Raw genomic sequence first — 12,480 nt, 5'->3', positions numbered from 1 at the left:
AGCTACATCTAGTCTCCAGAGTCTCTGCTCAACCTCCTTGAAGACCGGCTCCCTAAGCTAACCTCAGCTCGACGGCAACAGGGAAGGCTTGGCCGCCGCTCTGGCTGGCTTGCTAGGTCTCACATGGGCTCCCATCTGGGGGCCTGACAGCCCCCACGTGGAGTGCTCCGGCTGGCATATCCCTAACAGACACCGATACTAACAGCCAGCCTATAAAGCGAGGCACATTTGATGCGGGCTACAGCTGAAAGAATATGTTTCCATTCCTTGTCCATCTGTTCTTGGCAGCATAAATTTAAATGAGAGACACAGAACAAGTTTCATGAGAAATGAGCTTAAATCAGTTCTAGGAGAGCTGGGTGGAATCTCCAAACACTCATGATGGGGAGGGGGACTTAAGAACTGGAAGATGGCTCTTAGAAGCGGGAGGAGAGAAGAGGTCATTCCTTTTTCACACAGCTCTTTCATGCCCTGTCCATATTTGAAAGGTGAGAGGTGGGGGTAGAATCTCACTTTGTTTGGGGACAGGCTTACTTCAGAAGGATGTGCTTTGGGCACATGGCTGCTTTGAAGGCATTTTACAAATCAGCCAATAATGACTGCTGCCTCCTGGAGCTAAGGACCAAATCCTCAAATATTCCAAGGTCTGCAAAACTGAGTCATTTGCAGGGCCAAGCACCATGGTGCAATATCCCTGAGGCTTCTATTTGGGGAGTACAGATGTGGGAGTGTCCTTGCATTGGAGAGGGGAGGAACTCTAAGTATAGAATGTCCCATAGTCACTTTCATACATAATCACTCTGTTAGTGCTTTTGATTTTTTTCTATGCAGAACGTAAATGGAAATGACTAGGATTTTAAACACACTTATACATGCATACACGCACAGACAAATGCAAAGGGAAGCAATGTGGAAAAAGTTAGAAAATGGAGACTGCAGTGAAGGTGACAAAGGACTTTAAAAGCTAAACTTAGAGGCAGTAGGGAACCATTGAAGGTTGTTGAGGACACAGTCAGACTGTGCTTTAGGAAGATAATGTTGGCAACCATTTGTGGACTGATTAGAGAGAAGAATCTGGATGTGGAATGTGGAATGTGGAAACTATTGCTATAGTCTAGACAAGAGGTAATGAGGCTCTGAACTAGGGCCATGGCCGTGTTACTGAAGAGAAGTGGACAAATAGGAGATGTCAGTAAGCCAATAAGCTTAAGCACCTGTTATGTTATGCACTGTGCTAAGTGCCAGGGATACCAAAAGAGACAAAAGACAGTTCCCTGCACTCAAGGAGCTCTCAATCTAATGGGGGAGACAACAAGCAAATATGCATAGGAGAAATAGGAATTAAAGAGGGAAAACTCTAGAACGAAGAGGGATTGGGGAAGACTTCCTGTAAAGAGGTGGGATTTTCGTTATGACTTAAAGGAAGCCAGGGATGTCAGTAATCAGAGTGGAGGAGGGAGAGAGCTTCAGGCATGGGAGACAGCCCGAAAAAACAGTGCCTGCAGGGGAGATACTGATGCAGCCAGGGGCCTTGGATGGACAACATGTTGAGGAGCACTCCTTGGAGAGTTAATTTGCAAGAAGATCAGAAAGGTAGATGTTTTGTGAGGTAGAATTCACAGTGGCAAAATTTGGGAAGGTTATAATCTTTAAAAGTAGAGATTTAGACTAGATGGAAAGTTATTTCTAGCTCTAAAATATAATAATAGCTATTTGTACTGTTGTATCATTGAAAGGCAAACAATAGAATCTTCGAGTTTGAAGGGCAGCTAGGTGGTGCCATAGTGGATAGGGTTCCAGGCCTGGTGTTAGGGAGACTCATCTACCTGAATTCAAATTTGGCCTCAGACACTTCTAGCTGTGTGACCCTGGGCAAGCCACTTCACCCTGTTTGCCTCAGTTTCCTCATCTGTCAAATGACTGGAGAAGGAAATGGCAAACCACTCCAGTGTCTTTGCCAACAAAAACCCGAATGAGGTCACTAAGTGTCAGAAACGAGTGAAAAAATGACTGAACAAAGAATGAGAAGGGATCTTAGAGTTTATGCGAATCTAACCCTCCTCATAATACAGGAATTCAAATTAATTTTATAACATTTCATTTTTTCATTCATTCAGCAATATCCCACTTAGATTTTGTCAGAAATACCATTCATGCCATTTCTGGCTAAAGAAATGATGATAGCTTCCTGTACTAATATCAGATATCCAATCCTCTGCCTGACATTCAAAGCCTTTCACAGTCTGGCTCTGGCTCCCCTTTTGAGTGTGGTTGCATGGTACTTCCAGAGTCCACTTTCCATCCAAGTCCGTCTGTTTTCTCTCCTTAGATGGCGCCCCATTTCCCACCTCCGTGACTTTGCACTGCTCTGCCCTGTCCCTGGCATGCATTCTTTCTGCTCGCCACCTTCTAGGGTCCCTAGAATTCTTAAAGGTTCAGCTCTTCCATGAGAGTTGTCCTTTTTCTCCCTGTTACTGGTAACCTCCCCACTGGATATCAGGTTATATTTACTGTAGATAGATTTGCATTTACCTCTCTGTTCAAATTCACCCCCAAACCTAATGTAAGCTCCTCCAGACTAGAGGATGATTACATGGACTTTTTTGCACACTTACCTCTTAGCACAGTACTTGGTACATAGTAGGAGGTTAATAAATGCTTATTGAATAAATGAATGAGTCACCTATGAATGCCCTGCTTGTACTAATTGTACTTTCCAGACATGAAACATTTATTTTGGAGAAAGGTAGAACGTGAAGAGTTCTGGTAATGAGTGTAAAGCATTTTGTGAACCTTAAAATGCCAAGAGAAGGCCAACTGTCATTCATCCTCAGCATCCTCATTGGTATTATTGTCTGAATCCAGACCTACCAGGGAACACTCCCTAATGATTGGATGCCCATGAAGGGTCTCTGAGTTGCCCCTTCTAACCAAGCCTTTGGTTGGGCTCCCTGGGGAAGAAAGCAGGACCCTGGCAATAGCCTGTGAGTGTCCTAATACACCTGCTTTTCTGAGTGCAGTAGTGCCAACAGAGCAGGAAGCTGTGAACCACGTGGGGAGTGTGGAGCCTGTGATTCTAGCTCCAGCTTCTGCTCTATGTGACCTTTGGTGAGTCCTTCATCCTCACTGGGCCTGAGTTTCCATATCTGTAAAATGAAGACATTAGAACAGATGATCTCTAGGAATTCAGCCATGGAAGTAGGCCTCTCTGATGATGATGTATGTTTCACCTTGGTTTTTACTGTCGAAACTCATGGCTTTTTGCCAAGTTTTCTAATGTGGGGACGTACACATGTGTTATACGTTCATACGTATTGAGAGCTCACCTTTTACGAAGCGGGGTCATGTTCTACAGCCCATCTTACAGATGAGGAAACTGAGGCCCAGTGAGGTGTAGTACTCACACAATTCACGTGTGAGGAGTTGGTGGAGGAACCAAGCTGTGCCCCACAGGTGAGCCCGGTGCCCGCTGGGTCGTCTCGCTTCTCCTTTGTGACGCGTGTCATTTGTCAGTGTGAAGAGCTCCTCCCGGCCTGTCTTCTTGGCGTTGTCAGGACCAGTGGTGATTGGGGTGAACGGGGTCTCCCCCGCTCATGGTCTCAGGGAAGAAACGAGGGCGTCTTTCTGCTCCTCATTTTTCCCCGTAGCCAGTGAATACTCTTCTGAGCCTTAGCCCTCCGTGTCTGTACCTAAATATGGAGGGATGTCCTTGGGCCAGCCAGGCCTGACTGGGACCTAATGCTAGGTTTGCTTGTTTTCTGTCGCAGATCTGAGTGATCAGCTGTTGGAGGTGGTCGGTCTAGAAGGTGCCATGGAGATGGGACAGATTTACACTGGCCTGAAGAGTGCTGGCCGCCGCCTGGCTCAGTGCGCCTCTGTGGTCATTAGGTAATTTTCATTTCATTTCTAAGACTTCATGGTCCCCATTCCCAATGGCCGTAGCCCATGGTCCTGAATGAGCCAGGAGAGGGGTTGAGGGGAAGGTGGATCCTCTTTAGAGATGGAAATCAGTCATTGAATCATGGGCGAGAACTAGGGAAGCATCACTCCACTACTGGCCTCGCCAGTCCTTCTTGGTCACAAAGGTTCCATTTAGCTCTCCCCAATGCCCGTCTTCCCTCTTCTCCTAAAGCACCAACAAAGGAAGCAGGCAAAGAGCTGTTGCTGTCTTGTGGGAGGTGTGGCTTGGTTTCCCTTTGTATCCCTAGCACGTACTCCCAGTACGACGTGTATCGATTGACTATAATTATTAAAGCAAGGTGAAATGTGAGTGAAGGTTGATGAAGGTTGTTCTATCACTACTGTTTGTGTGGCCTTGTATAAGTCATTTCCTCCTTGGTAAAATGAAAGGGCTGAACTTGATGATATATGAGGGCCATTCAAGCTGTGAATCTGTGACCATCACAATGTTAAGGAGCTCAATACTTCTGAAGAACTGTCCAAAAGTCATAAGAGTTTAAAAAATATTTCTGGAAATTATCCATTCTCATCCTGGAAGCCCAGCCTTAAAAATGAAAAAAGTGCTATTTAAAGGCTCCTGGAAGCTAATGCCATCCCTGGCCAGGGCATGACTTCTGCCAGAAAACCCAAGCATCCCCACCTCGGACAGGTGTGGGGCTTTAAATCATCTAGTTTCCTGCCAGTTTGGGTCTATCATTTCAGCCAATGCTGACAACAAAATTCAAAGCCCAGGGAAACAAGTAGGTAACAGGCAGGAAGTGCCATTCAGTTACAAATGAGTTGTTTTTTTTCAGAAATTGGTTTCTAAATCAGTTGTTGGGGATGTGGAAAACCTTGTCCCAAAGAAACATTGTTACCTCTGAGGCTGAGGTGCCCAGCTTGCCTCAGAGCAAGTTTCACCCAAAGGCTGCTAGAAACTCAAATGGGTCAGCTCAAAGAGGAAGGGGCAGCTATGACCTACTGTACTTCAGGGTCCTCCTCCTCCTCCTCCTCCACTTCCTCCTCATCCTGTTGCTTCCCCCAGAATGTTGCAGATTCACAAACAAGCCTTTTCTGAACCGGAATGGAAAGGCCCTTCCTTTCCCACTGGCACATTGACAACATGACTATGGAGTCCTCCAGAAATTGGACCAAGAAATATGTCCTGGTCAAGGGAGAGGCATCCTGCAGAAGGTCATGCCTAGAGAGCTGTTATCAACAGACACCAAATCTCCTTATAGACAATCTCTCATTAGAGTACATGTGGATATGTAGGTCAGTAGTGGCCAGGACCAGAATAGGTCATGCATATGTGTATATGTATGTATATATGTAGAGATAAATCTATTTATATACCATGAGTGACATGATGTTATTTAATGTAATTTAATTTACCTTAGGATCAGAGCAGGAATGATTTTATTCCCTGGATGTTGCCAGCATGTTTTATTCCCTGACATACATGTATGTGTGTACGCACACGTACAAATACACACATGTGGATGTGTGCACTGTACACACACACACACACACACACACACACACACACACGCACAAGCATTGCCCTGACCTCCAGTGGATCTCATAGACTCCTTGCACTTTAGAGGGAGCGTGCATTTGGGGTAGGTGAGCCTGACTTGGCACTGATTCCAAAGTCTAAGTTTCTATTCCCTTCTGTGTGAGATGGATCTGCCCCAGGCTTGTTGGGAGGGTCAAGCATCGCAGTCAAGACTTGCTTCAGATCCCATCAAGCACTACATAAATGACAGCTAGGATTGCTGCCTTGGCCATGAAAGGAAGCTTGCATTCTATCAAGTCCAAACTACTGAGGCTCAGAGAAAGAAACGAGTTGCCCGTAGCAAGTGACAAAGTCTTGACTTGGACCCTGGCATCCAGGCTCTCACACAGCCACTCTTCGTTGCCTACCCTGTCGTCTTTTCTTGCTGACCCTACATGGCACAGAGACTGGACCTGTGATTTCACTGGTATAAAAAACACCCCAGTGAGGAAACTCCCTCTACCACTGCAGATTGGTATCCTCTCTTCCACTTCCAGTCTTAGAGAACTGCCTAGGGTGCTGAGAAGGGATGCCTTGCAGGTCTCCTGGCTTAGACACCAGCTCTCTCATCCCTTACTACATTGCCTCTTGCATCCATAGGAGGTGGGTTAATCTCCCTTGGTGTAGGGTCCCATGTCATAACTAACTGTTCTCAAGGATCACTGACTACCATGACAGTCATGGGTTGGCCAAGGGCCCTTCCCTAGGGCATCTCACCTAATAACAGCTCCCTTTCCCTGGGTGGAGGAAACTCGCAACTTTGAGATCATGGACTTCACTGGCACTGTTCCCTCTCTGCCCCACCTGCACAGGGCCTGCCTTCCTGAGCCCCATCTTGCCTTTGACTTTGGTTGTTCTCCAATACCTGTTTTTGCTAATAAATCGTCTCCTTCCAGGACAAGCAAGTCACTGCCAATGCAGATTGATGGGGAGCCATGGATGCAGACTCCGTGTACTGTAAGTACTCATTGCTGTCAACAGTTTGGGGACCTTCTGCCTCTCCAGGAATAACAACTTTATTTGTGCTTGTTTGGGGAGGGGCGGAAGGAGGTTATTTTGAAGTGATTTCAGAATAATTACTCCATCGCTAAATATGAATTGAGTTATTTAAAAAAGATATTCTAAATTCCACTATCCACTGAGATCTTCCTTCAGTGTCTCCCTGTGAGGGTGGAGGTGACCCTGAGTGGTTCAAAGTGGTGAGCACAAAATGGTGCTAGCTAGGAATTTTGGTCCCCAGGACAAGGTCTGTTCGGAAATGTGGGTAGGAATGGTCACAAAAGGGCAAGTCACTCCAGTGAGACATCGTTATGATGGGAGGGGTAGCATCCCATTCCTTATTCACCACACATCAGATGGGAGCTTTCCACTTGAGTAACAGGCAGATAGGTATAAAATAAGATGTCAATGGAAAAAAAGTCTTTAGGTAGAGAGGTAAAATGTGGTGCAGTGAAAATGTGAATTCAGAAGTTCTAGGTTCAAATCCCTGCTGTCCTACTAATTTTTTTACTACACCTTGAACAAATCATTTAGTTCAGCTGGGCCTCATTGTCAAATGAAGGCCTTTCATTTGGGCTCCCTTCTAATTAGGAATCGTGATTCTACATGCAACCAGTGGCTTTTGCACACGTGCTTCAGTTATTTCACACTTACCTCTCCTCACCCTCCCCAGCAAGCCTTGCGTGTCTCTTCATGGGAGGCGCAACCCAGATCACTTCTGCCATTACGTCAAATATTACCGATGCTTCTACAATGGCTGGGACAATTAACAGACTCTCTAAATGTAATGTGCCCCACTTTGCCTGTGCTTCCTGATCACTCCTGTACCTTTTGATTCATCTTCCCATTCTGGAAAGGTATGCTGGGGTGCATTCGTCTAAATCCAGAAAAACCAAGCTCTGCATTTCTCCAACACATGATGTTAACTAAAGTGATCTTGTAGCAGCATGGTCTCAGTGGAACTCTCTGGTGTTCTTATGAGAACACAAGCATTGCCAACATTCACAACTGAATTGAGACGGTCTTAAGCTGACATCTGATTTCTGAAAGCCCTCTCTAGAAACCATTTTAGAGCCAGTCCAAAGCTCACTTTTTTTCCTGGTACAATATGTAAAGTGGAAAATCAACCAAAGCAGCCTCATTTCTCTCCTCAAACACTAAAACCTGAGTTAGGATAATTTAAAAAGAAAACTCCTTTTTTTTTTCAAGCCATCCATCAAGCTCAAGGCTTAGGGACAGGAAAAGGCCCGAACTCTGAAAAGGGCCCCCTGAGTTTCAGCTTCCACAGTGGGTTCTCCTGAAGGGCCCTTGAACTCCACCTCTCCCAGACAGCCTGCCTGATAAGTGTCCCTCACTTCAACCCCAGCTCATGGCTGTGGAGTGGCTCCTGGGGTCCAAAGGGATCATGGGAATCCGTTCCAGAATCAGAGGCTTAGCACTTGGAGGGACCCCAGCAGCCACTGAGTCCCTCGCTATTTTGCAGATGAGGAAACCAAGGCCCAGAGGGATGAGGTGACTTGCCCAGGGAAACAGAACTAGTCAGTCTCTGAGGAGGGCTTTGAATCCAGGCCTTCCTGACTCTACAAGTAGAACATCTTTCCTCCTTCATCATTTTATAGCCAGAAAAAGGGCATTCAAACAGGAATACAGAAACTTCTCTTGTTATTTGTCCTCATTCATCGAGTCATTCATTATATGAGCACACGTGCTAAGCACCCACTGTGGGTCAGGTGTTGTGTCGGATGCTGGGGATACAATGATAAACAATGCCTGCCCTCAGTGGGCTTACATTCTACTGGGGAAAACCACATGGACATAGGTGAGTAAACAACAACATATAGACCAAGCAAACACAGATTCCTTTTGAAGGGCAGTAATAGCTGATGGTGGGGAGGGAGGCTGTCTTCAGTCTGCTACCCCATGCCCCAACCTTGACATGCAAAGACTTTGCAGGCAAGAGCTCTGGCTCTGGAGTCAGAGGACCTGGCCTGAGATCCTATCTCTGACACTTGCCACCTCTGCAATCTTGGAAGAAACACTTACCATGCCTGAGCCTCAGTTACCTAATCTGTAAAATGAAGGACTTGGACTGATGGCCTTTAGCTCAATGACTTCTGTCTTCTTTAGAGATGCAAAGGGTAAAGAGGAGAAGGAATCCTAGACTATATAAGCTGGAAAGAACCCAGGAGAGGCAGAAGGTACATAGTGGAAAGAATCCTGAACTCAGAAGCAGTGGCCTTGTGTTCAAATGTCTCACCTGGGCAGGTCCTTTCACCTTCCTAAGGCGGACTGGGTTAAACTGAAGTTGGCAGAGGTGCTCTCCAAGGTGCTTCCATCACTCATCTGCTAAGAGTCCAACACCTTCACTGTGCTCAGAAAGAGCCCGAGGGCCCTGGAGAAGGCTTGCCCCAGGTCACAGAGGAGGCTTTGGGAAGGGGTGATAGGGATGCTTGTCCCTTCCCAGCTTCCCCACATCAGAGAAGCAGGCCTTGCTGGTTGACTACACATTTGGACCAGCAGAATCTCCTATAGACCATTTAAAAGCTATGGCACATCCTCTCCACCTTTCAAAATTGTATTCCTTTTAAAGAGCAGCCATTTGCTGGTATCCTCCTTTTAATAGGCTCTACTGTCACAAACCCATTTTTCTGTGGTGTCTCTCACCTCTGAAACAAACCATCACTTAGCCCACATTTTCTCTCTCTAAGGTATGTAAAAGGGCTTCTGTGTACACTTTAGCTGGGAGACTCCTAAGCATAGACCCTGAATGGTTGAGGGGAAAAAAAAAACACTATTCTCACTATTAACAAATCCATTCTTTTTTATCCAGGTGACTCTTCACTACTGGGAGATTCCTCTTCCTTCCTTCCTTCCTTCCTTCCTTCCTTCCTTCCTTCCTTCCTTCCTTCCTTCCTTCCTTCCTTCCTTCCTTCCTTCCTTCCTTCCTTCCTTCCTTCTTTTCTTTCCTTTTTTTCCTTCTTACCAATATATCCATTATTTTCACTTTCTATTTTCATACTTAGTGACTTGAAGGTAGCTCTCATGCCCCACCCTCAAATCTTCTCCTCTTCAGACCAGACAGTCGGAGATCTTTTCAAGCCATCTTCATGAAGCAGGATATGAAGACACTCCCCCATTCTTCTTGTCTTCCACTGGACACCCCCTACCTTATTTATCATTGCATTTCCTAAAATACAGCCTGTAGACCTGAGCACTATACTCTGGAGAGGAAAGGCAAAGTGACACCTCTCATAGTGCAGCTTAACATTTCTCTTTCTTTACTGTCATATAATAATAGCTGATAAATAAGAGATGTCATGTACATACTGTGTGGTATGTGTCAGGAGCTGTGCTGAGTACTTTATAATTATTATCTCACTTGGGCCTCACAACCACCTTGGGAGGGAGGCAGTTATCCCCATTTTAGAAATGGGAAAACTGAGGCAGACAGCATTAGGTTTAGCTGACTCACATTGGTATCAGTCTATAAGAACTCCTATAAATGTCCAGATAAAAGGTTATTGCCCTTCCCCCCTCCAGCTTTTACTTTTATTTTGGCAATTAGGGTTAAGTGACTTGCCCAGCGTCACACAGCTAGTACATGTCAAGTGTTTGGTCTGAGGCCAGATTTGAACTCGGGTCCTCCTGACTTCAGGGCTGGTGCTCTATCCACTGTACCACCTGGCTACCCCTAGCTTTTATTTTTGAAGTTAATTTTTAGAGCCCCATTTATGCTTATTCCAGTTAGATTTCACTGGACAAAATAGGGCTTTCTTTTCCAACTAATTTTTTGGATCCTTGCTCTGTCATCTAGTTATAGTAAGCTAGTGCTCCAAGCTCTACAAGTCAAGTCCGGTGAACAAGCATTTATTAGGTATCCGTGGTTTGCCAGTTGCTGTGCTCAGTGCTGAGGATACAAAGAAAAGGAAAAGCTGACCCTGCCTTCGAGGATCTCGCAGGGCAGTGGAGGGATCCGCATCTGCGACCCGTGTAACCTCTGCGCTTGCTTTGTGTACTACCCACGTTTTTACAGTGGTGATAATGATGACGATAAAGCTAGCATGATATAGCACTTTAAGTCTTACAAAGTGCTTTACAAATATCTTGTTTGAGCCTCACACCAACCCTGGAAGGGAGGTGCTATTATTATCCCCACTTTCCAGATGAGGAAACTGAGGCAGACAGAGGTGAAGTGATTTTCCTGGATTCCTATAGCTGGTATGTGTGAGACAGGATTTGAACTCAGGTCTTCTTGGCTCCACTGTGTCATCTAGTTGCCTTACCGACTTCATCTAAGTAGGATTTTCATAAGTGTATGTTGAATTGAATGTTCTTTGGTCATCACAGCTATCCATGGTACAAGGGACCCACTAGGAAGGTAATGTCCTCCAAATATCCCACAACCCCCTGCTTGGCTTGCCTGTGTCAAAATCTGTGAGAACTTTGTGTCGGTTGCTAGCTTCAGAGATGAAAAGGGCCTTCTCTTTCTCTATGGGCTTTGGTGCCCTGGCCAAGGTCACACACAGATTGTCCTAGCAGAGCCCTGCATAGCCAAGCACACTTCCTGTTTAGTTGTGGAATGAAAGACCTGGACAGAAATCCCAGCCGACAGATCCCATTACCCGGTGGGAGTGCAGCACGGCTTCCAGGTTAGCACTCCTCTCAGCCAGACAGCTATAGACAAGCTAACTTGGGACACCCTGGTGTCCTCACAAAGTGCCCTTTATGAGCAGGATCTCTGAAAAGATGCGACTGACAGGGATCTGCTAGGAACAGAGAGTTTACTAGTAAGGCATATGATAAACAGAGATGTTTGAGTGAGTTGGCCTAAGTCCCATGGAAAGTTGGTGGTGAATTGGGACCATTTCTAACATATTTTTCCAATTCTGGACCTGCCCTTATTCCATTCCGGTTGGGGGCTTGAGAGGAAGAGTTCAGCAGAGGCTGAAATACAGTCTTACAGATGGCTTCTGACATTCACAGTGGTGAGTTAAGGAACACAGGTGTAATGTTGGCAGCCAGGATTATATGAATCAGGACACAGTAACTACAGTCGGCACCTTGGCTCTATCTAGCCTTCTGATTGAACAGCAAGCCTGGGCCAGGAAGCAAAACCTGTGATGGGGTGAGAAGGTTGAGTCAGGATTGGTTTGGGGTGGGACTACTGGCCTGCCAGGTGAAATACCCCTGGCGTAGGGGATGGGAAGGCAGATGAGTCCCCGTGGCCTAGGGAGAGTGTTGAAACCCACTAGATCCAGCTGGGTCACTATTAGTTTCTGGCTCTGCTCCATTCTCTGTACAGGTGAGCATTGCCTTCCTTCTCCTCCACCACCACCATGTGCATTTTTATATATAATATAATTTTTTATTAAAAAAATGACATAATGAGAATCTCAAGTGTAATAAAAGAGAGTACCTTGGTAAGAAGCTTCTAAACTACAGGTAGACAAGATTGAGGAGAGGCAAAAGCAGCTCATGGGAGAGATTAGAGGAAGCACGCTGATCTTTGGGGCATGTAGAAGGGGGTTTGGTTCATTTACCCATGATGCTGAAAAAGCATTCCAAGGTAAGCCTACTGGTAGTTAGAGGGAAAGTGGGAACCCTTGCAGTTATGATGAGCTCGCCTGACCCACTGTAGCCAGAGGCCACTGCAAGCGGGTGGCAGTAAGACCAGTGTCAGTTTTCATGGGCAATAGGCATGAAAGTGGTGATGGCCAGCCAAGGGCTTAAAGAGAAGTTCAGTATTATGTACATGAATGTCCTAGGGACCAAATGGGGCCATCATGGGAACTGCCTTCTTCTTCTTTGACACTTCCCTCTTCCTCCTCCTTTCAATTCAAATTCCTACCAATTCCTGTCTTTCTGACCTTCAAAAGAGATCTCTTGTCCTATCCCCAGGACCTTTTTTCTGCTCTAGCTTCAATCCTAGCATCACCTCTCACCTGGACTACTAATGTAACTTCCCAACTCCTAGCCTAGTTCCC

General features: G+C 45.9%; 1 protein-coding gene across 4 annotated transcripts in view; it reads left to right on the top strand.

Annotated features, from left to right (window-relative positions):
* The window catches only part of DGKB (diacylglycerol kinase beta), a 667,225-nt gene that overhangs the window by 639,871 nt on the left and 14,874 nt on the right, over positions 1-12,480 (top strand). For all 4 annotated transcript variants that reach the window (XM_021000103.2, XM_021000102.2, XM_021000101.2 and 1 more), the window contains 2 exons: positions 3,768-3,888; positions 6,394-6,454. In XM_021000103.2, coding sequence (XP_020855762.1) covers positions 3,768-3,888; positions 6,394-6,454 — 182 coding nt within the window. The remainder of the gene's footprint in view (positions 1-3,767; positions 3,889-6,393; positions 6,455-12,480) is intronic.

Source organism: Phascolarctos cinereus, unplaced genomic scaffold, assembly GCF_003287225.1.
Source record: "Phascolarctos cinereus isolate Bilbo 61053 unplaced genomic scaffold, phaCin_HiC Scaffold_1;HRSCAF=81, whole genome shotgun sequence".
Taxonomy (NCBI): Eukaryota; Metazoa; Chordata; class Mammalia; order Diprotodontia; family Phascolarctidae; genus Phascolarctos; species Phascolarctos cinereus.
This window is presented reverse-complemented; position numbering and strand designations above follow the sequence as displayed.